Source organism: Panthera onca, chromosome F1 (assembly GCF_046562875.1).
Source record: "Panthera onca isolate mPanOnc1 chromosome F1, mPanOnc1 haplotype 2, whole genome shotgun sequence".
NCBI classification, from domain to species: domain Eukaryota; kingdom Metazoa; phylum Chordata; class Mammalia; order Carnivora; family Felidae; genus Panthera; species Panthera onca.
Genome location: NC_138355.1, coordinates 9,486,465 through 9,511,986, shown reverse-complemented (window position 1 = coordinate 9,511,986; position 25,522 = coordinate 9,486,465). Strand labels below are relative to the sequence as shown.

The 25,522-nt window shown below is 37.1% G+C and overlaps 1 protein-coding gene across 12 annotated transcripts in view; it reads left to right on the top strand.

Moving 5' to 3' along the window:
• SDCCAG8 (SHH signaling and ciliogenesis regulator SDCCAG8) overlaps positions 1-25,522 on the top strand; it is a 245,777-nt gene that overhangs the window by 97,180 nt on the left and 123,075 nt on the right. For all 12 annotated transcript variants that reach the window (XR_013553167.2, XR_013553168.2, XM_078440951.2 and 9 more), the window contains one exon: positions 22,175-22,317. Coding sequence is in view for 10 of the 12 variants with exons in the window: in XM_078440951.2 (XP_078297077.2) it covers positions 22,175-22,317 (143 nt within the window). In the remaining 2 variants the exon portion in view is untranslated. The remainder of the gene's footprint in view (positions 1-22,174; positions 22,318-25,522) is intronic.

Sequence of the window (25,522 nt, the reverse complement as noted above, 5' to 3'; positions counted from 1 at the left end):
AAATCAGAGCCTCGTGCATTGCTACTAAGATTGTAAAGTGGTGCATCTGCTTTGGGGAAAAGTCTGGCAGTTTCTTCAAAGGTTCAACATGGAGTTACCGTACAACCCAGCATTTCTACTACTACATGTATACCTGAGAGAAAGGACACATGTCTCCACAAAACTGTGTTCCTGAATGTTCACTGCAGCATTATTCATAATAGCCCCAAATGGCAACAACTTCAGTGTTCATCAACTAGTGATGTGATTATATCTATTTCTATATACTGGCAGTAAAAATGAAAGGAGTATTGATGCATTCTATAACATGGTCAAACCTTGAAAGAAGTATGCTAAGTGAAACAAGCCTGTCACAAAACACAACTTATTGTATGACTCCATTTATGGGAAATATCCAGAATAAGCTAATCTTTAGAGACAGAAAGATTAGTGGTTGCTTGGGGCTGAGGAGGTTAGGGGCAAATGGAGACTCCTGCTAATGAGTATGGGGTTTCTTTTGGGGGCAATACAGTGCTCTAAAATCAACTGATGTGATGGTTGCACAACTCTGTGAATATGCTAAGACATGTTCAGTTGCACACTTGAATGAGAGAATTATATGTGAATTATGTCAACAGAGCTGTTGCTTAAAAAAATATTCCTACCACAGGGGCACCTGGGTGGCTCAGTCAGTTAAGCTTCTGACTCTTGGTTTCAGTTCAGGTCACCATCTCAACTTCGAGGTCACAACTCAAGTTCGAGCCCCACATTGGGCTCCGCACTGGCAGTGTGGAACCTGCTTGGGCCTCTCTTTTTCTCCCTGTCTGTGCCCCATCCTCACTCACTCTCTCTGTCTCTGTCTCTCTCTCAAAAATAAATAAATAAACATTAAAAAAAGAATCCTACCCTAGATGTCGTATTTCAGCCTAGTCTGGAGGGGAACAAGAGTAGGAAGGAAAGGCCATTCAGGTAAAAGGGACAGAATAAGTAGAGACACTGATCCGTATATATCTGGAGGACAAAAGGAGGCTCCAGAGGTGAGGATGGAAGACTGAGCCCCAGAAAACTGTAGTCTCTTGCCAGAAATATCTGTGAATCACTTGACGTCAGAGTCTGTATCTTGTTCTGCATCCCCAGTATCCAGCACAGAGAAGGCTTACCAAAAGTTTTATCTGTCAGTTGCACAAGTGAGTAAATGAATGCACAGGTGAACTGAAGAATGAACTTTAAATACTCAGTAATAGGGGCGCCTGGGTGGCTCAGTCTGTTAAGCGTCCAACTTTCGGCTCAGGTCATGATCTCACAGTTTGTGAGTTCAAGCCCCACGTTGGGCTCTGTGCTGACAGCTCAGAGCCTGGAGCCTGCTTGGGATTCTGTGTTTCCCTCCCTGTCTCTTCCCCTCCCCCGCTCATGCTCTGTCTCTCTCTGTCTCTCAAAAATAAGAAAAACATTTAAAAGAAAATACTCAGTAATAGTGCCTCAACTAAACGACACCTCCTCTAACTCCTAGTACATGTTTGTTGTGCTAGAGCAGACAAAAAGTGTTAGAGTCATGAGGAAAGGAACTTGCTTTATAGTCACATTTCCATTTTAGCAGTTCATTAACTTGTTTAAAACATTTGATCAGTCTTTTTGTATTTTGCCACTCTCGTAAGAGCGACATGGTATCTCATGGTGGTTTTAATTTGCATTTCCCTAATGATTGATGATATTGACCATCTTTTTGGGTGCTTGCTTGTCATCCATATACTTTCATCAGTTGCAACGATCCCTGCAGGTTCAAGATACCATTGTCTTCACTGGTGTTACTGCAATCATGTCCTGACTGATTTCTCTTCCCCAGTTTCTCCCCATCTAGTCCCTTTGCAACCAGAGGGACCCTGTGAAAACTGTGTCAGGTCTTGTCACTCTTCTGATTACAACCATCCATTGGTTCCCTATCTCAGTCATGGTGAAAGGCAGAGTCCTTACAGTGATCTACAAGGGGAAGGTGCTGCACAGTCTGGCTCTCCTGTTACCTCTCCATATTCATCTCCTCCTCCATGCTCCCTGCCCCCCTCACCCCCGCCGCCACCATCTCTCTGCTCTAGCTACACTGGCTTCCTTGCTCTTCCTCAAACACATCAGATCCTCCTCCCCCCCCACCCCCACCCCCATCTCTTTGCTCTAGCTATGCTGGCTTCTTTGATGTTCCTCAAACACATCAGATCCTACACCCCCCGCCGCCCCGCCCCCCACCTCTCTGCTGTAGCTACACTGGCTTCCTTGATGTTCCTCAAACACATCAGATACACTCCCACTTTGGGGCCTTGGTACTCGCTGTTCCCTTTGTCTGAACACTGTTCCTCAGGATAGCCTTATGGATCACCAGCCTTCAAGTCATTGCTCTCATATCTCCTCTGTGAGCCCTTCTCTGACCACCTTATTTTAAATTTTACCCTGCTACCCCAGGACTCCCTCTTGCCCTTTCTGCTTTATTTTACTCCCTATCTTTCTCACTTATTTTATTATCTGCCCTCCCCCACCCCACCACAACAATATTGGTTCCATGAAGGCATGTCCCCCTCAGTCCATACTCAACATTTACTGAAGCACATTGTGAGTTGAATTGCATCATTGAGATATCTTCTCATTTGCATTTAGAAACACAAATCCAAACTCCTAGCTTCCAAGGCCCCGTGTAATCTGATCACTACCTGTCTTTCTACCCCTTCACCTGCTCTTCCTGTCTCCATTCTCTCAAGCCTCAGTGGGTTTCCTTTAGCTTCTCAAACATGTCAGCTCCACCTTATCTGTTCTTCTGCACTCTTCCTGTGCTTAACCAGCTGTTTCTCTTTCTAAGTCCCACTTGCCTGTCTCCACCCCATTAGTCTCTCTTGGCATCTGGTTTACTTCCTCCATGGAACTTATTGTAATTTTTAATTATTTCATTATTCTTTTTTTTTTTTTTTTTTTACTAAAAAATCTGTCTCTTTTATTGGAATGTACATTATTTGAGGTCAGAGACTCTTACTGTCTTATTTCCTCTGGGGTTCCTGTGCTCCAGTGTCTAACATGAGGTGAAGGCCCCAGTAACTGGATGGATGAGTGAGTAGAGAGGTAGCCAAGCGGTTAGGCCCTGAGAGTACATGCCTATAGTCAAATTCTCCCTTCACTACCTACTACCTGGTGAACTTGCGCAAGTTCCTTAAGATGTCCGAGCCCCAGTTTTCTGATCTGTAAAATGAGGACAGATAAAATTAGCACTTTACAGGGTTTTATAAAAATTGGAGATAATCTATGTTAACCCCATAGCACAGTACGTGACATACAACTGATCTGTACATGTTAACATATTAGTATATATTGGTATATGTTAGTATATTTTTACTAATGTCTTGATGAGTCTTATTCACATTCTCTGCCCACATCTCTTTCTCCTGACTGTGTTCTGTTTTATCTAGTTGCTCTCCAGAGTCATGGTAACTACATATGATATTTTTGGTATGACCTGACCAGTCAGGTGAGCTTACATTAATCTAGCTTTGGAACCAGGTACCGTTTTTGCATTATGTGTTTATCAAATATTTCTCACTGTGAACTCTTCTTGAGCTCGAGTTCAGTTAAAACCCCAAACAGCACGTGTCTGCTTCCCTACACCGGGCAGTAAATACAGCTATTTGCATTTGTCTCTCTGAAAGTTGATCGTTTTAGTTTGGACCTATTGTGTCAGTTGGCCTGAACCTCTTTGGATTCTGTTTTTGACGTCTCAGCGTAATAAATTAGTCGTCTCAGATTTATGTCCCAGGCAGGTTTGACCAGCAACATCATTGGTGTGCTCCGTAAAGTCAGTGCTTTACGCAGTTTAGCAGGAATCGAAGAGTAGAACCCTGTGACCTGTGGCTGGAGACCTCCCTAGAGCTGGATACTTTCATTGTCTTCCATATGGTTTCTTAAGCTGATGTGTTTATTTTCTTCTTTGAGAACCAGGCCATTTTCCTTCTTCAAGATAATTTTAGTCAAATCAAAACACATTGACTTTTGTACCTACTATGTACAAGTAGTGTGTGTGGGCCCCACTGAGCCATATGACAGATTAGATTGATGGCAAATAATGAAGAAATTAGGCATAGATGGCTAAGAAATCAAACAAAGTGCCTTTGTAAATAGGGAGCAGATATGTAGTTGGCAGGATTTAAACCCGTGTTGGGAAGCTCCCAGTGGAAGGGGATGGGCCTGCCTGAAATTCCAATTTCTTCATCTAAGTAATCTGGATAAATACACTAAATTGGAAATTTGAGGAATTAGACTGTAGCATTCTGTTTTGAGATTTCTTCTATTCATTCTATCGGCCTACTCTCCTTTTAAAAGTATGTTTGTATACATATACCAAATCATTATGCTGTGTACCTAAAAGTACAGTTTTTTAAAAAAATTAATGTTTATTTATTTTTGGGAGAGAGAGAGACAGAGACAGAGCATGAGTGGGGGAGGGGCAGAGAGAGAGGGAGACACAGAATCTGAAGCAGGCTCCAGGCTCTGAGCTGTCAGCCCAGAGCCCGACGCAGGGCTCAAACTCACAAACCGCAAGATCACGACCCGAGCCAAAGTCAGATGCTTAACTGACTGAGCCACCCAGGAGCCCCTAAAAGTACAACTGACCCTCGAACATCATGGGTTTGAACTGCTAGGGCCCCCTTATGCATGGGTATTTTATGATAAATACAGTACAGTACTATAAATGTATTTTATTTTCCTTATATTTTCTTAATAGCATTTTCTTTTCTCTAGCTTACCTTATTGTAAGGGTACCATACATAATACGTAGAACTTACATGTTAATCAACTATTTACGTTATTGGTAAGACTTCTTGTTAACAGTAGACTTTCAGTAGTGAAGTTTTGGGAGAGTCAGTTCTGTGTGGATTTTCAAGTTTGTCAGGGACCAGCACCCCTAACTCCAACATTGTTCAGGGTCAACAGTAATACAATGTTATATGTTAATTTTATCTCAGTGGCAAAAAGCATTACATCCTCATCATTACCCTTTTTTTTTCTCTTCTATGCCAACTTCATTTTTCTTTATGAAAATGAGTGAAAGCAAGAATTATGTTACTTTTCTAATCATCACAACATGTAAATTCTGTACTTTATATGAAAGTGTCTTCTAAACTGTGAAAAGCTGTATATATAGAGAGAGCTGTTATGATTGAATAGGTGTTCAGTAAATTGAATAGATGAATTTACTCCTTTGTATGTGGATGGTATTAATGTAAAAGAATCATACCCAAAATATTTATTAACTAAAGCATCTATTTTACATTGGAAGCTTCTTGCCAAAATTAGTTAGAAAATACAGGTTATTTTTGAGTTGAAGTGAAGTACAATAAATTCTTAAGTTCCCCAAATAGAACTTTACAGAAATATTTATATAACTCACAGCTAAAGTGAATTTTCTAAAAACTCCCCATAAGGTGAGATCACGTACGCCATGTCTCAGTACAGAAGGATTTTTTTTTTCAATCAGTTATGTCTCTAAAAATAAACCCAGTTTTGTTGTTAAAATTTGCTGTTTCCTCTTCACATAAGAACGTCTCATTAATTTGGGTGAAAACCGTCCAACAAGATAAGGTTAAATTGTCCAGTTTTCCAGTGGAAGAGAACCCATTTTGTGTCACGAGCAGAGTAGCAGCTAAGAGGTGAGTTGAAGACAGACATGCTGGTTCAGTGGTCAGAGGATTTTGAATCCAAGCATAGGTGTTCAGGGAAGAGGTTTGGATGCTCTACGTGTGCTTTTAGTAATACCCTACCTCTCTTACGCTCTTTAGAGTTTTCTAGCCAGAGCACTGATATTGATGTTCTCTGTCATCAGGTACACCAAGGAGTAACAGAGAGGGGGTGGGTAGAAAAAAGGGGTGACCTCTTGGAGGTCCAGTATATTTGCATGGGGCAGAAGAGGGGCCGTATTCCATCGTCTGTACTGTTAAGTGGTCTAGACTCCTTAGATGGGGATTTACTTTTCTTGGTCATTTGAAACTGATTTTTCTGAAAAATTAAAATATGATTTCCTATAAAGTAAAATCATTCAGTTTCAAGTGAAAGGCTGGGAGATCTTGAATAGGTCTAAATGTTTGAGCTTTTCTTGGTTTAAGAGAAAAGGAATGTTTTATTTTGCCCCCAGCACCTATACTAAAGAGTAATATTGATAAAAAATAAAATCCAGTAAAATATATTTTTTAATTAAGGAATGATATATATGGTCTTATGAAACTAATTTTAAAAAGAGGAGATCTGAGTCTAAAATTTGTTCTGATTGTCAGAGATTGACAGAATTTAACTAATAGGAGAATACACAGAGCACAAAGAAAAACTTCTTGTTGAATAACAGTTGTCAGAGAAGAAACAGATGATGTGTTTTCTTTACTGCATTTAAAAAATTAATTATTGCCAATAGAAGCTTGTTTATGCTTGTTAACTGACTTAGCCTTGTGGTTTGGCATTTTTCCACGTTTAAATAGAAATGGGTTTCGACAGAGAGTCCGAAGACTGGGTTCTAGTCCAGCTGAGTGAACTTCAGTGGGTTCTCTACAGTGGACCCCAGTGTTCCCATTTGTAAAGAGAGAGAATAGATAAAGAGGATAACTGGGCATCTTCTGTTTCGCACTGTACCTTTTTTTTATTTAAAGGCCTTTATTTAATTTTTATTAAACAAAGTCTTGAAGTAAACAGGGAAGTTAACACTCAAAATGTTTCAGGAGGCTCCTAAATGATTTAGGGTCATTTTGGTAGAAGCACATTTTAGGAGAAATCTAAGCAGCACAATATTTAAGGAAGAATTTTATCAATTAAAGAATCCACATCGAGGTCTTGAAAGTTAGGTACAAAATAATCCAAAATCTTTCTTGCATTTTCCTTTTGGGAATCAGAATATTTCACTGATATTTTTCTGACAACTCGTGAAACAGTAACATTGAGTATATAAGAGTTTTAATTTGTTCCAGTTGAAAAATAATAAAAATGTATGTGTTATCTAAGAGACACAATTGTTTTGCCATCATTGCCTGTTTTCCTACCACAAATGAATGGGCCAGTGTATTTTTACGTAATTCTTAATAGCTGACACAGTAACTAAAAAGCCATGCTTACTGCTGGAATAGTAGCAGATTTATTAACTTGTTTTCTTCGGAAATTGTGCTTTGCTAGTTGTCAATACTTTTATGTCTACTCAAAAAAAATTTTTGGCTTTGAAAAGCATACTTGGATATTGGTATTCCTGTAATTATAGTATTTGAAAAAAATCACATTTGAAGCATAAATAGAAGATATAGGAATTCCGCGTTGCTATACCTTTACGCTGCAACTCATTTAAGGTTATGGTGTCGATTTTGAAAAACTTTCGGAAATTAACTATTTAATTTAGGATGATAAATTATATCCTTGGTGTCTTTTAAGTAGTTTTAATCTCATAATGAGAACCTGAAGGCATTGTAAATACATTTGATAATAAAAAGATGTTTTCTAAACTATAAATACATAATAATACACATTGAAATTAACTTATACTTTTTCCTGTAGCATACTCAGATAAAACTTAAAGAATAGCAGTATTTTCAGTTCATGTAAATTTATTTATCTTTATAGGTAGTGAAAGCATCTTTATGTTACTTGAAAATGTCTTTCATTCTCTTGTTTATTAAGATGGTTTTAGTGTGGCTTTATATTTAGTCTTATTTTTTATTTGTGCTTAATTCTGTTTCTATCCATGGGGAATGCCAGAGTAGCAACAACTCTATAATTAGTAATTAGTGGACAATAGGACCAAAGTGATTTTAATCTTATATTTAAGTATATTTTCAAGTGAATTATGTTATTGGAAAATATTAATATCTTTAATATTCAGAGATAGAAGGAACAATATATCCCAAAATGTAGTAATGTAATGTGAAAATTAGGCTTCGACTACATATACCATGAATCCTAGAGCCCTAAGATTAAGACCTGAAAGACATTTCTACTATAAATTTTGACAAGAACTAAACAAGAGTGTTGCTGCAATTTCTATTATTTACTATAGCCCAGATGCTTGTAAATTTGAGGAGGTAATGATATGAAAAAATTAGATATATCGTTGAGTTTGCTTTTTGTATCACAATGGTAGGGAATTAGTCTATATTTTAATAGTTATAAAGGACAAGAAAGAGTAAGATGGACAGTACCTAGTAGACACTGAAAAATATTTATTGTATTGAATAGAGGGCTAGGGGGAAGGAATTACTGACAAGAGTTAACAGTTTGTTTTCCTAAATTGGAATTCTTTTATTTTAGTTTTGCTTTGGCTGATTTTCTCAAATGGTGATAAACAATTTTCAAATGGTAATAAAAGTCAACAATTGTAATGAACATGTGAGTTTAGAGTAGCTATTTATAGATATTTTCTTTAGCAATTCTTTTATCTCCCAGCATTTGTACTTGTTGAGTAGTCCTCTTTCCTAAGAGAGAAAAACATGTGAAATAGTTTTTTGGCCTTAGAAAAGACCAATCTTTTTATAAACTTAATTTTTTTTTTATTGTTTCTTTATATTTGAGCAAGCGAATGAGAGTGAGAGACACAGACAGACAGAGCATGAGCAGGGGAGGGGCAGAGAGAGACGGAGACAGAATCTGAAGCAGGCTCCGGGCTCTGAGCTGTCAGCACAGACCCCCACGCAGAGCTTGAACTCACAAACCGTGAGATCATGACCTGAGCTGAAGTCGGTGTTGAACTGAGTGAGCCACCCAGGCATCCTGAAAAGACCAATCTTTTTATGCGAGGATGTCCCACCAGAAAAAAGATCCGGGTGCCTGGGTGGCTCAGTCGGTTAAGTGTCAGGTCATGATCTCACAGTTTGTGAGTTCCATACCTGTGTGGGGGCCCTGCTTTGGATTCTGTGTCTCTCTCTTTGCCCCCCCCACCCCCAACCTCAAGCTCTGTCTCTTTCTCTCTCAAAAAATGAATAAATACTAAAAAAAAAAAAAAAAAAGACTCAGAGCCTGATGCCTGCTTCAGATTCTGTCTCCCTCTCTCTCTTCCGTTTGCACTCTGTCTCTCTCTCTCTCTCAAAAATAAATAAACATTGGGGTGCCTGGGTGGCTCAGTTGGTTGAGCGTCTGAGTTCGGCTCCGGTCATGATCTCACAGTTTGTGGGTTCGAGCCCTGCGTCGGGCTCTGAGCTGACAGCTTAGAGCCTGGAACCTGCTTCAGATTCTGTGTCTCCCTCTCCCTCTGCCCCTTCCCCGCTCATGCTCTGTCTCTCTCTCCTTTAAAAATAAATAAAAGCATTTTAAAAAATTTACAAACATAAACATTAAAAAAATTAAAAGAAAAAAGGAAAGCCAAAAAAAAAAAAAAATCAACAACAACAGAAGAAAAGAAAAGGGATTTTCCTGTTTTTATTGCAGCTCAGTTTGTGAGAAACAACCCAGAGTTTATTTTTCTTTTGAAGTGCCTTAAAAAGCACTGGGTTACAGTTAGTCAAGCATTTTTTAGTATGGATTCTGTACAGAGCTACTATAAAAAAGAATTGTATTAACTTGTTGGGAAGTACAGGTCAAAGACTCCTTTGTGCGGGTCGCCCTCACCTCAGAAACTGGGCTTGTCTTCACTAGCCAAACTCTCCTGCCTCTTGGCCAAAAGACCATGGCCCCACTTCCGGGAAGAATGGAAGGAGTCACGGTTTCTTGTTGGCCTTTTTAAAAAAAAAAAACAAAACTAATCTCCCCTGTTATTTTACTAAATTCACGTTAAAACCTAATTTGGATATATTACACATATTTAAAACATGCAGACATATATAATAGATTATAAGGTATAATATATGCATATTTAATATATGTGTGTTCCTAAATATATATGAATATATTTAAATGTATTTCCCCAGTTTTATTGAGATACAGTTAACATATAACATTGTATTGGTTTTAGGTATACACTCTGATGAGTTGATGTATGTGTGTGTTGTGAAATGATGACCACAGTAAGTTAACATCCATCACTTCACATAGTTACACACTTTTTCTTGTGATGATCCTAAGACCTTTTCTCTTAGTAGCTTCCAAATATACAATGTGGTAATGTTAACTTCAGTCACTGTAGTCTACACTGCATCCCCAGAACTTACTTATCTTTTAACTGGAAGTTGGTTCCTTTGGACACTTTGGCCCACCCTGCACTTGTCTGTTGTCTGTATCTATAAGTTCAGTTTTTTTTTTAGATTCCACATGTAAGTGACATCGTGTGATTCTTGTCTTTCTGTCTGACTTGCTTTACGTACCATAATGCCCTCAGTGTCTATCCGTTTTGCCACAAATGTCAGGATTTCCATCCTTTTTTATGACTGAGTATGTAAAATCACGTTTTCTTGATCTGTTCATTCATCCACAGACACATAGGTTGTGTCCATATCTCCTTCTTTTTAAATGTTTATTTTTAGAGAGAGAGAAAGAGGGCACACGAGCACGGGAGGGGCAGAAAGGGAGGCAGATGATCTGGAGATGTGGGGCTTGAACCCACGAACCATGAAATCGTGACCTGAGCCAAAGTTGGACGCTTAACCGTTGGAGCCACCCAGGCACCCGAGTTGTGTCCATATCTTGATTATTGTGAATAAGGCTGCGGTGAACATGAAGGTTCAGATATCTTTTTGAGATAGTGATTTTGTTTCCTTCAGATAAATACCCAGAAGTGGAGTTGCTGGATCATTTGTTAGTTCTACTTTTAATTTTTTGAGAGCTTTCCACACTGTCTTCCATAGTGGTTGTACCAATTTACATCACCATAAAGTTAATTGTATATATTCACATTTTAAATGTAAAATGGTTGCTGCTTTTATTAAATTAGAATGTTAAGTACATTGCCAACATAAATTTCCTTCTAGAAAACAAGAAGCCAAACTGTTACCTTTTTAAAGCCCTCCTTTTTTTTTTTTTTTTTAAGTTATAATCTGGGGTGGTTCCAAGATATTAAAGGATGTCCTTTTTATGTACCCAGGAATATATAGACCTTTACTAGTCTTTTTAGTTCTATTTTCTCCACAAACAACATTACAAGACCTTTCATATTTAACTGTCCTAATGTAGCATTTTATGGTAAATGTGCAGCAGAGGTGATGCCATAGGATTACCGGCTTTGTGAAGCAGAGGACTGCCAATGATCTGAAGTGTTTTGAATTTATTAAAATAACTCCAGTAACATAGCTCTCAGCTATGAACGAAACACAAATATCCTCTTGAATGATAGTTCAGTTAGGTGGGTTTGTCAGAGATGAAGCAACCATTCCTAGGAAGTTTTTACTTATTGATACATTTAAACCTATTAGTTCTCCAGCGATTTAGTGAAGTCACAGTTGCGGGGGGTGGGGGGGGGGGCGGTGTGTGGCATAAGGGGTGGTGTTAGGAAGCTGTTTTCCAATCTTTGAGGTTACAGCAGTTTCTTGATTATTTGTTGGGACAAATTCCCAAGTCTTCAATGACAGCAAAAGCAATTAATTCCTCCAATTAAATATAATAAAATATAAGTGACCCCTTCAACTTCTAGAATATTTATGAATATAGAACTGAAATTATTTGTGAAGCTATTGAAATAAATTCTACTAAAATAAATTCAGTATATTTCATATACTATATTTCATTATAGCGAAGTGACATTTCAGCAGAGGGTTATGTTCTAAATTCACTTTGAAAGGGAAATATTGTATGTGGTCAAAATTACTTTTGAAAATCTTACAAATTGCTCATAATTTACACAGTCCACAGGGATTGGAATGTATTGGTTTTATATGTGTTTAGAGCATTCTATTTCTACCACATTGGATACATTCATATCCTTTCTTAAAAATTCTAATTTGCATTTTTTCACTTCCATTATTGGATTAGATTGCCGTTTATTTAGACAGGGACCAGGGATAAACAAGTTGGCTTGTGTGTGGGACTCATTTGTATGAAGAATCCATCTGTTTCTTAGATGAACTTGCACTTAATGTACCGGGATGCTCATATGGTGAGAGGTGCACACGTACTGTACCTGACCGGAGGCTCGGTAGGTCCATGTCTCACTCTTCATATTCATTCCAGGACGTTCAGTCACTGAGATAAATGGTGGACAGAGTTATGTCCACTTCTTTCGTTTCTCTCTTGCTGTTGCACATTGCAACTCTACTGTGTGCTCGCGTTGCAGTTAACATTAGCTCCGAACCCTCTGATTGTGTGATCATGATGAATGAAGGCAAAGATGAAATGTACCACACAGATGAAATGTGAGATTGCACACAACGGGGGCTCTTGGCATCAAACTATAGCATAGAAGAAACAGGGGACCTTCAAAGGAGAAATGTCTCCTGCAGGTGACAAGTGTGCCTCTGAAGTGGTAGGTTCTTTTTGTAACATCGCGATTGATGGCTATCTTTTTTTAGTGCAACTCTTGATACATTTGCTGGTATTGAACCAATGCAAAATTTATTGTCAGCTAACGTTAAAACTTCACATCATGGATACATCTATCAATAACTGGTATGGTCAACGATTAGCAGACTTACATATTTACATTTCATTAATTTAAGAACCTAACATTTATTTTAACATTGTGTCCTTTAAGTACACCTTTTTACTCACAGTGTGAAGTCTTCTTTATCCATTGCTATCTGAGACCCGCACCTAGTTCACCCAGTCGTTCTTAGCCAATGATACTTTTGCGAAGTATCACTAGAAAAAAATTATCGCCTCTCTTTTTATGGCTTTCCAACAAGCACATCTTATTTCAAATTTTACCTCATCTGGGGTCATCTTAAATTTTTTTTTTTTAAGTTTTATTTATTTTTGAGACAGAGAGAGACAGAGCATGAGCAGGGGAGAGGCAGAGAGAGAGGGGGACACAGAATCCAAAGCAGGCTCCAGGCCCTGAGCTGTCAGCACAGAGCCTGACATGGGGCTCGAACTCACAAACCGCGAGATCATGACCTGAGCCGAAGTCAGATGCCCAACCAACTGAGCCACCCAGGCGCCCCTTTTTAAAAAAAATTTTTTTAGTGCTGGGTCATCTTAATGCTCCTTAATATTTCCACAATATGCTACACTTATAATATCATCAGACTCCAAAGGTCAAGATCTTTCTTCCCTTTTTCTTTATAATGTGAATGTGCAAGCACGTAAGTATTGGAACACTGTTAACATTTTACCCTTTTAGAACACTGAAAGAGCATGAGAGAATTAGGGCACTTCAGCGTTTTAAAGAAAAAACATTACAGATTCTGAATGGCTTAATACTTTGTCTCTGATGAACGGAAATTCGCATTCATGAGAAGACAAAGCAAGCCATTTCTCTACCTCTAGCAAGCATAAAGCATTTACTAAACCAGCCCAAAAAGTAGAGCTATCACCTGGGCTCTTTTTTGTAAACTGACTATAGAGCTGAAATGATTCTCATTTTTTCCCTTGAATCTCCTGGCGTCACAGAGCAGTGGTTTAAGTTTGGCTTAACCAAAGAGTCCGCTGTATTGTCACAGTGCAGCAGAATCAATTTTATTTTAGATGACTTCAATTTTCCTTTTCTCTGGATACATACTTTTAGAAAGGCACTTCTTTTCTTCCACAGTCCCTTCTCATCTGTTTTGAACACTTGTTTTGTCTGAGAGTTACTTTAGCTTCTGAATATAAGTGATCAGTTGATACAACTTCCCTTAATATTAAGGAAAGGAAAAAAAAAACCTCTTGTTAAAATTCTTTAAAGAACATTTTCTTAGAATAAGGATAGATTCAGTAGTCCCATTAGAAACAATTAGAAAACTGAAAAGTTTCACCAAGATGTTACATATTGTACCTGAAAGACTGAAAGGTCAAGGCCATATTGATTCTTAGGCTGGCGTGGAGTCACTCTGTTGTAGAAGATAGAAACTGTGACCCTCGGCAAAGCAAATCCACACTCTACTTCAGATCACCACTGCTAACGTCTCATGGAGAAATGCTTCTTCAAAATTAATCTTGGCCAGGGCTTTGCAAATTGAGATCCTTGTGTTTGCCGGTGTGATATTTGATCTAAGCCATCTGAGTTATGTCCTCTTTCAGTGTCTTTGTTATCCATGCCAAATTGTGGGCCAAGAGGTTGTAGAGAGCACATTGCATCATTTCCTCTCCACCTCCTGTAAACATCTACATTTGCTTAGGGAGACAATACACAGGAGAGTGGAAAGACTAGAGAGCTTGAGATCAGACGAACCCAGTTTTGAATCCCAGCTCTGCCACTATATAATCTTATGTAAGTTACTAAACGTCTGTAAGCTTCAGTTTTTTCATCTGTAAAACCGGAATAGGATGCTTATTTTTACAAGGTTGTCATGAACACAAAACGAGATTAAAAATACAAAATTTAAAAATATAAAATGCTAACTAAGACAGTGCCTGGCACGTGGTAAGCACTCAAAGATGACGACTGGTATCAGTGTTACTATCTGGTCTGCCATAAAAACATTAAATCAATGTCGTGGGCCCTTAACAATGATAACCACGAATAGAACTTCCAGAATGGTATCAGCAACTTCCACATCTACACTAAAAAGGGCAACCATTTTTGTCCATTTCCAAAATGACGGTTTAATCTCCTACAATATCCTTTTATTCCAATAGGCTGTTTTTCTAATTGTCTAGGGTGGAGAGTGAGTCTCAGAAACACATTTTGCTATATTCTAGAGCCGTGCTCTGGTAGAATTTTCTGTGATGATGAAAACATTTTATACCTGCACTGTCTAGTATGGCAGACACAATCCATATTGAGCACTTATCCTGTGATTAATGCAAACGAGGAACTAAACTTTGTATTTTGATTAAGTTAAATTTTAACAGCCACAGGTAGCTAGTGTAGCTCCATACGCAACCTTATTAGTGATTTGGTAAAATCACTCTTAGCATCTGCAAGTTAATACAAGTGTCAACTGACAAATACTAAATTTCCAATGAGTATATTCTTTCTACCTATACAGAACTTGACAGAAACTATTATTTCTCTTCCAAGTTATAGGTTACTGTGTCTCATTTTTCAGTATCGTATACAACTTTACTTTCTAAACTTATCCTATGAATTTATCCATTGGTTTCTGAGTGATAAATTCACACTGTCAAGTTTTTTCAGCTGCAAAACCACAAGTTCTTTCTCACTTAACAAGAACTTGGGTTCCGGTCTTCTTACTGTTCCATTTTTCGCTTTTGTCCCCATTCTCTTCCTCAGTATATGAATCAGTTACCCTGTATTAAAAATTATTACATGATTTTTAAGTCACATTCTGTTTATTAGCAGGGATAAATCACTGCCACTGGATTAAAATAGTTTATGTGTGCTATTTTATCTTTCCAGGTAAAGTTATCCTTCCAGATTAAGCTGACATATTTTTCAGATGGGTTTTACATTCATTTCTTTGGATATTTTTTTCCCTAGGAAATCAAGAAAAAATATATACTAGAGCTTCTCCTAATGAAACTCTTTATTTGATTCTCCTTAATTTATGTAAAAAAATGTTTTTTAATTCTCTGAAACCCACAATGCTTTTCAAATTGCAGGATTGTGAAATCGATATTATAGGTTGCAACAAAAAGTTGTTTTTTTTTTTTTAAAGAAGTGGATAGAATCAGAAGGAATTGGACATATCTGAGTGCTTCACACATAGTGCTTCACACATAATATTGTTTTATGAAATGCTAGTTACATTTAAACATGTGTGTGAAAGTGTGCATGTCTCTGAATTGTGATGTAAAATGGATTTCTTAGTATGGTCTTATTTGAAGAAAAGAAACAAAAAAGATTGAAAGCCATTGTTTAACATGGTATGGTGTGGGGGCAGTAATGTCAGAAGATCTGTTTCAGGGCTTAGATTTACTCTTTTGAACCGTCATTCAATGTCTCTGACCCCAGTTTCTTTTTGAATAAATAGGGACACCTGCCCTATATGCTTTATGCAGTTGTTTTAAGGATCAAATAACATTTAAAGGTAATAGATAGCTGTAGCACTCCATATTCCTTTCAAGTGGTTTGTCAATCATTTCTACTGAAAAAACTCATGGCTTAAAATAGCAATCATTTGTGTTCATTTTATGAATCTTCAGGTCAACTGAGATTCGGCTGATCTAGGCTGCATTTGACTCAGTGGCTCTGCTTCAGGTTATGAGTTGTGGGTTGTCTGGGCTGTGGTTTGGGTTTGGTTCTGCTCCACATGTATTTATTCTTCAGTCCAGGCAAAAGGGGTAGCAACTGTCCAGGGCATACTTTTCTAATGGAGAATCACTAGAATATGGAAGTGAAGTATTTATGGCTTTTGCTTACGTTATAGCCACAAAATTTTTATTGGCTAAGTGAAATCACATGGCCAAGCCCAAAGTCATTAGGAAGGGATAGTATATTCCATTCCTAGTGGAAGGGAGATAGAAGTGAAATTTTTCTGAACAATAATCTAAACTGGCACATTACCCAAAAACCATTTTTGCTCACTACTTCATTCTGAATGTGAAATGACAGCCAGGTATCACCATGCATTTGAAGAAAGCCTCTAACACAGGGGATTGGCTAAAAATGGATGAACAGAGGAAAAGGAAATTGAAGCAATATGTAATGAGCAGAGGAGAATATTTAAAATACTCTAATATTCTAATAGAGAGATGAGATATATCCATAAGGTAAAAATTGCATGCTATGTAAAACAGTGAAAACAAGAAATATCTCGTGGAAATGAAAAATGTGGTAGAAATCTTTTCAGAAATTCAGTAGAAGCTTTGGAAGATGAAGTCAACACAGTCTTCCAGAAGTTAGAATCAAAAGGTGAGATAGAAAGCATAAGGAAATTAGATGATAAATCCAACAGAGTGAAAAACCAATGTCTGGGAGTTCCAAGAAGAGGAAATACTAGAATGTATGACATCAAAATATTTTTAAATAATAATACAAGAAAAATTCCCCTGACTAAGGAGAACAGCCTCCAGATTGAAAGGTCTACTGAAAAACAAGCACAAAACATGAAAAAAGGCCATTCCAAGGTCCACACTGTAAAATTGCAAAATTCCAGGGAAAAAGAAATTAATATAAAAGCTTTCAGAAACAAACAAACAAAAAAAAATCACAGACTAAGTATTAAGAATCAGAATGGCATAGGACTTTTCAATTGCGTGTTAGAATCTTTAAGACAATGGAGTAACCCCTTAAAAATCCTGAGTAAAAATTTATTTCAACATAGATTTTTATACCTAGCCAAACTGTCAAATGTATAGCTAGAAAAATGGCATTTCGGGCATACAAATACTTTTTAAAAAGGTATTATTCAGATATTCTTACTTATGAAAGTTGCCTGAAGAATGTACTTTAACTAAAAAAGGATGTAAACTGAAAAACAGGATGACTTATAACCCAGAAAACATGAAACTCTAATAGGAGCATGTCTAAGGCTTGACCCAAGACAGAGATCAACCAGGCCAGATATAAGGCACCAAGAAGGATATATCTAGGGGGAAATTTTAAAAAGAACTGATAATTTATCTGATGTGTTTTGTTATCTGAAAAAATAATATTGATGGGTATGTGACAGATCTTTTTGAATATTGGGGAAAAAAATGTCAGTTACCTAGAAAAATAAGCTATTAAAAAGTAGGCAATTAATTCCAGAAATAATAAAATATTGTACAAAAAATTTAATCAAAATAAGGTTTGTCTTAGGAGTGAACAATATTTCTATAACCATAATGTAAAAGAACATTGACTAAGGATTTAACCAAAATTGTTATATGGGAAGATGAGATAAGTATGTTGAGTGACCTAAATTGTTATTTTTTTAATGTAGGGAGGTAACAGGTAATGTCTAATATTATAAAATCAAGAAATAACATTATAAGTATGTCACATAAAAATATGAAGATACATATCAGAAGAGTGGATCGGATGGGCCATTGATGATCGGGCTTGGAGATGGGTGTGGGGAAGAGCGTGGGCACTGCCCTTCTTTGTTATGAGTGGTTGAGTATTATTTGACTTAGGTAAAGTGAAGTGCTCTGTTATGAAAATTTAATAAGTAATAAAAATAAAGTTACATATGTCTATGATTAAGAAAAATAAAACTCCTATACTACAGAAGACTATAGATAAACAGTAAAAAGTCTCCCTTTCTTGATACCCCATCTGTGGTATGATTGTCCTGAGTTAGCACTTTTAAAAAAAATTTTTTTTAATGTTTATTTTTGAGAGAGAGAGAGAGAGCACAAGTGAGGGAGGGACAGAGAGAGAGGGAGACACAGAATCTGAAGCAGGCACCAGGCTCTGAGCTATCAGCACAGAGCCCAACATTGGACCTGAACTCATGAACCGTGAGATCATGACCTGAGCTGAAGTTGGACACTTAACCAACTGAGCCACCCAGGCAACTGTAGCCCTTTTAACAGTTTCTATTTTTAGTTGTTCTGGTGGTTACATTCATGACTGGAAGTACAGCAAAACCTTGGTTTGAAAGCAAAATTTGTTCTGGAAACATGCTTGTAATCCAAAGCACTTTTATATCAAAGCAAATTCTCCCCATAGGAAATAATGGAGACTCAGATGATTCATTCCACCAGCCAAAAATATTCATATAAAAATGATTACCGTACTGTAATATAATACAAAATAATAAAGAAAAATAAGCAAATTAACCTCCATTTACCTTTGAAAACTTTCGTGGCTGGTGTGAGGGAGACAAGAGAAAGGAGGGTTATTGTGTAGGACGACTTTCAATATCACTAATGGACCTTGACTACAGTACAGTATTAAACTCTTGTCATATACTGTATTTAATGTAACTGGCAATAAGGCAGCAGAAAAAACAGTCTCTATCTGCAGGCAGCCTGACCTAGAATGAAGCAAAGCATTTCAAGCTTACTCTTGCATGGAAAAGCAAAGGACTGTCCATAGGTTGCTTTGAAGTGACAATAAATACACTAGTGCCTATTGTGGTCACCTTCCAACATTCTGAAATGTCACTGATTTCTGCCAAACATCGCGGCCTGAGACTGAGCATCTGAGCATGGGAGATGATCACCCACAATCCTACAGAGAGAGAGAGAGAGAAAACCATTGGCTCAGTTGTGATCATGTGACGTTCAGCATCGCTTTATCAAGTTAAAATTTATTAGAAATACTTGCTCATCTTACGGAAGACTCACAGAGCAAATTACTCGCAATCCAAGGTTTTACTGTTTATCTTTTGGTAAAGCGTAAAGCTATCTGGACTTGTCTTTGCCCAGTTGGCCAAGAGATGGCCGCATCAAGTTGCACTGTAGACACTGCAGGTTAATAGTGTGCTTTGGGAGTAACGTACCACTGGCCTATGACTGTTGTTGGTCCTTCATCCCTGAACCACTGTATACAGCCAAGGAAGCAGCGCTGACCTAGTTGGGTGAGGCAAAGGGTTATCCTGCCAGTGGGAGCATGGCATTTCTGGCAAGAGAGTCCTCTTCTAACTGTTGGAGTTGGTGCCATGGCAGATTTTCCTGACTCAGGGAGTGAGTGTTGAGCCCTGGTCCAGCTGGTTATGCTATTTGTTGATTTTGATTATCTGCACCAATAAGCTCTTTTTCTGGCACAGATAATCAGAAGAAGGCAGTAATTTTCCACCTAACAAAAATGCTTTTTGCATTTTGAAATTATAATAAAGTTTTATTCAGCTCTCATCGGATTTATGGGGGAAATTTTATTGAATTAGGTCAAGAACTCTTTAGTCCTCTGTGATAGCCATATATCCTTAGGAAGATCATTTTATCTACTTACCACTGTGCTGTTCTTGAAAGAGAAAAAAAATCAGCAATAGCAGCACTAGCTGTCTTTTATTCAGCTCTTACTATGTGCTGGACACTCTGCTAACTAGTCATCATCTCATTTAATCTTTATGATAGCTTTCAGAGCCGGCTGCAGCCATAACTTCCATTGTGGACTGAACAATCTGATTAACAGTTGAGTGATTCATCCAAGCTCACAGGGCTGGAAAGTGCCAGAGCTGTGTCAAGCTTATAAAAAATTGTTGCATCTTTTCTTTTTAAGAAAGTTGGGGATTTTATAAATTTTCCATTCCTGTAATTTTTTGGCAGAATTCATAATTCTGGAGTCATCTTTGATGTCTCATGATAGCTTTCCTTTTATTTCCGTATATTCACCATGTTCTCTTTATGTTTGTTTGAAGTGTCTCTATTCTTATATCCGGAATATTGCAACTATCTCTTCATGGTCTTCCTTCCGCCAGTCTCTGCCATCTTAAATTGACCATAAACATTTCTCTCATTGTTTTAAAGCTCAGCTTCTCTCATATTGAGTACCTTTTAGAACCATTAATATCTCTCCATTATCTATAAGAAAAATACAGCTTTAATTTGTCTAGAATTTAAGACTCTTCACAATGTGGTCTCATCTATCATTCCATGAGTTAATGTGCCCTTACCTTCTTTCCCACTTTTCTTGCCCATGCTAATATATCCCTAATCTGACCTACTGAAGCACAGATTCTCTCTACTGCTCACTTGTTGTTTCTTATGTGCTTTGTATTTTGATAGTTTTCTGTATATGTATATGTCTCATTTACCCATCTGAATTAACTCCTGAGTATAGAGATGGAAACTCTGAGCCCACCATAATATTCAGTGTGGTTTCTTGCATGTAGCACTGTGTAAAAAATTAGTGAGTGAATTTTTGAAGTTTTAAAGTCAACATCTTATTCCGATTCTATACATGTTTGCCTTTGTTAATTTTGTAAATGTTAGGCAAATAAAACTTAATAGACATTCACGTTTTTTCATTTCCTTAATTATATTAAATTATGGGATTAGAAATAAATTGGTATAGCTTTATCAGTTTGAAATTTTTAAAGAAACAGGTCAGTTTCATTTAGTGTTCTAATCTGAAAGATACAGAAAATCTACTCTGAATGTAAGTGATAGGTTCATTATTACATAGGTTTTTAAAAATAAAACAATATCTGAGAACTTGTAAGTTGTTTTATTAAGTTGCTGGCAATGTACAGTTTTTATGGGGATAAACTGGATATTTATATGTGATAAATGTCAAAAAAACAAATCATTTAGTTTATCTTCCTGATGCATTAAATGTAGTTTGAGCATATTGAGTAATGATATGAGGAAATTGAGATGTACTTAAATACTAAGTTCAAAACACTTAGACATGATTTTGTTTTCCAAAAGGAGATTGCATTTTTGTGAATTAAAATTGCTTCTTGCTTTCTGTTGAATTTGAAAATGTTTCTACCCTTTACTTTCCCCTTTATTTTTTTTTTTTCTGGAGTTAATAGTCTGAAGATCTATCTTTTATTTTTTGTTAATTTATAGATGTTGTATGATAAATAAATAATTATCCTTTAATGTGTGAACTATTTAAAACTGTGTTCCATATAAGGTATTTTTGCTTCAAAATATTTGAGTTTCAGTAAGACGGGGATAATTTCATCCTGAGACTAGAGAATCATAAATTTTTATATATCATAAATTTTTATATATCATAAATTTTTATATATTTTAGATGTTCATATTTATTAACTGTAGAGTGCTTTTGTTGCCTTTTAATGCAATTTTAGTGTAATATTGTTTTAGCTCAGAAATCTCATATACTCTAAAGGCTTGAAGGTTCTCATGCTATATTTTTTTTCCTAAAAAGTATTTTTTTCCAAATAATGTTGAGCATCATAATGATGCCTTCTTTTACACCTCACATTTTTTTTAAAAGGTGTAACAATTTACCCTTCAGTTTGGCTTTCAAAACATCCAAATGAAACCATAAATATACCTTTCAGAACAGAGTCACATATTTGAAGTAAATCACTGCATGTATCTGATCTAATCTCACAAATGAAAATGTATTTTTAAAGTGGTGACATTTTTAAGTTAATACTGTTTTTAAAAGGACCAAGCCTTAAGAATGAAAGTGCAGATTATCCATTTTGACTACTCTCATTTAATCATTTCATTTCTGAAATTAGACTTCATCTTACGATCCAAAAAAACCTCACTAATGTGCATTTTTGGCTGGGTTAATTCCCTTTGTCATAAAATGGAAGCTAGCCTAAATTTTCTAATAATTTTTCATCCCATTAAAATTCATGGCGAAAATAAAAATGAGATAATTTTGAATTCAAGTGCATATAGTTTATGTGGATGCTTCCCCCCCGCCCCCTCTCTACCTAAGGAAATAGAGAAATTGAGATTAGAAGTCAGTGAAAGCAAACAGCACTTGGAACGGGAGCAGCAGAAGGCAGCCGGGGCCAGAGAGGAGTGCCTGCAACTGACAGATCTGCTGAGCGAGTCGCAGCACCAACTGCACCTCACCAGGTACCCCTAATCCCATTACGCGCCAGAGCACCAATTCCATCCCACTGATTTTTGCCACCGGCTTCCAAACAGTTGTTAGAGTTCGTCTTAGTCATTCAATTCACACACAGCTTTCAGGCATATTAAGAGAAGTGGAGATGTGGAAAGCAAAACACCCAGACATGTGAATGATAAGTGTGGCAGGGAATTATGATATATTACAAAACCTTTCATCGGCAATGCTCAAATATTTAGGTGATTCTCTATCAAGATGAGCAACATGACATGTTCCTCCTACCACCACCAGTACCTCTCCTGTTAATTCTGTGTCTAATAAAAATGTTGAACTGAAAGATCTGAGGAAATATATTTAGGAAAAGAATCAGATACTGTCAGTGGTGAAAGAGACCCAAGTAGAAGGCATCCCAAGATGCAAACTGAGATGTAACTGATACAAAATAAGGAACCTGAGTCCTAAGAAGGTATAGAATTTAGAGATGGAATTGATTGACACTGTTCATGTTCAAACGGTTATTATAACTGTGCCCTGTACCACTGTGGTCTCAAATTACATGGCTTCTGTCATGAGGTACTGTGAGGTGATTGTCAATGTTGTGAAACTTTAGTGAACGTATAGCTCAGCCCTGGGTTACGATGAGACATTTTAGGTAGCAAGCGCTGTATAATTTGCTGTTTGGAAAACACACACACGCACACACACACGCACACACACACACACGCACACAAATGCATATACACAGAAATTCAAATAGAGATTGTAAAATTTCATGTTACCCATATAAGTGGTTTCTTCTCACTTTGAATTCTACTACGATTTTTCATTTTTCAGATCAAGCATTTAGGTTTGTTCAGTTCTTACAGTTTTTCCGTTTTTACAGAGAACTTTGTCTAAATACACATGTAAGTTTATAAGCTTTGATGTGGCTCATAAATTAGAAAATCCCTGGTCTTTTCATCATAGTAATATGTTGAATTTAAACTACGAAAGGGGACTGATCCCTTTTACATTAAATATGACAATGTAATTCTGAGCACGGTATGATAACAGATGGAGGAAAAGCACCACTTGAACAGCCTGCATTTGGAGAAAAAAATATTCTAGGGGTTGGTGAACCTCCCAAAGTTTTGGGTTAGTGTTAAGATGCCTCTAGTTCTGTTAAAATCAAACTTTGTTAAAAACATTTTGTTATGATAATATTCCAAATGGTTTGCCAACTTCGCTTTTAAACAATGCAAGAGAAAGAGAAGAAAGAGAGAGAGAAAAAGAAAGAAAGAAAATAAATCATTTATACATGTGTGATATCTGGAAAAATCCCAATAGATAAAACACTTTTTATGAGAAGAAACTGCTTACTCCTACAGAATAATAGCTGTTCTTTTCATGCCCGTTCAAAGTGTTGTTCTGTAGACCTGAGAATGTAATGTCAAGATAGTTCCTATGGATTATTTAATCTTAGAAGTTTCGAAATTTAGCTGTGTCATGATAGTTAATAGGTGTTCTTCTGAAACAACCATTTGTGTGCTAAGCACTGCCAACGACAGAAACGGGACAGCCTTTAACGTCTCAGTGTGGCTGGGCTTCAGTAAATAAATATTAATGCTGGTTTTGTTCCCTTCGCCATTCTGTCTTAGAGAGTTAATTTCTGAAGTCGAAGTCCTGTAGGGAGTGTTCCTGCACCGTATCAATTTGTACTGTCTGACAAGACCAGTTTCTTGTAAGAGGAGCATATTTAAGGTACAGCGACTGCTGAAAATGGACTCGTAGTAACTAATTCCTTTGTTCTTGAGGAAAATGGTGTTGCTTGGTTCCATAGAAAGCTTTTTCTGTTGGGCTTTATTTACAGCTAGTCTACAGAAATTGAAAACTAGTTTTACAGAAAAAAATTACCCATTTTCTGAGTGCAGTACTCTTTTGTAAGCATTTTACATTTAGTCTGCGTTCACGTTTTATAAAATCCACATTCATAAGTTTAAAGAGGACAATTAAAAAAGCAAAGAACTATGTGTATCTCTCTTTTGCTCTAAAAATGGGATGTGGTTGTTGGGCTAAATATTTCTGATACACTTTTTTGGGCTTTTTAGAATTTGCTTTCCCTCAACATTCTGTATTGATTCGGTATACTCAAGTATGTGGCTGAGAAACATTATGTCTTCTTTTCCCATGTAGACCAGTGGAAATAAATACATTCCACACAGGTAGCTCTTCACTTAGCCTTAACTTTAACGTTTCGAATGACATAGTCTAAACAAAGTTTGACATAGAATATGAAAACAATGTTGTAAGTAATGACAAGATAAGGATGGAGGTGATCTAGGGAAAGGAAACGTATAAACTAGCATATTAATCCGTAGAGCAATCTGAAACAAAAATAACCCATCACTTGTTTGCTATTTCCCTTTATTGTCCACTTGGACTTAAACACGGAAAATAGAGGGGTGCCCAGCTGGCTCCATCACTGGGGCATGAGACTCTTGATCTCTGGGTTGTGGGTTCGAGCCCCATGTTGGATATACTGATTACTTAAAAAAAAAAAAAAAAAAAAAAAAAAAAGGAAAATAGAAATTGAACATTTATGGAAGTACCCAGCTGGTAAGTACAACATTTACTCATCCACCATCTATTTATTGGACACCTAGTATCTTTCAAGTACATTGCTTGGTCTTGGGCATAGAGAAAAACATAAGATTCAGTTCTTATCCTTAGGTTGCTCACACTCTAGTACAGAGCCAGCTCTATATATGCAGTTATAGCAGAGTGTGATAAAAATGCAGTAACAGGAATAAATACTACCACAGGAGCACCTAGGAAGAAGAATCGGCTCGTTGTACATTGGAGGTGAAGATGATAGGGAAAGCTTTCTGGAAGAGGAGATGTTTGGTAGCTATTGTGATTAATAAGTTCTTGAGTAGCAGTTCTCAAAGTAGAAGAAGGTGGATGGAGCGATATATATGTACAGACAGGAAGCTGAGAGGGAATATAAACTCTACAATCAGGTTAGATGTTTGGCAGGGGATAAGCCAGGAAAGGCAAACAGGGACCAGAGGAAGGGCCTTGTGATCTGTATTCTGCAGTTTGGGCCATTCTGAGAGTAATGGGTTACTCTTGATGTATTTAAGCAAGGCTGTCAACATGGTCAACTCTTTGGGTTGGTGTTCAGACTCAGCAGTGTGGAGAGCAAACTCGGAGAGCTGATGTGGGAACAGG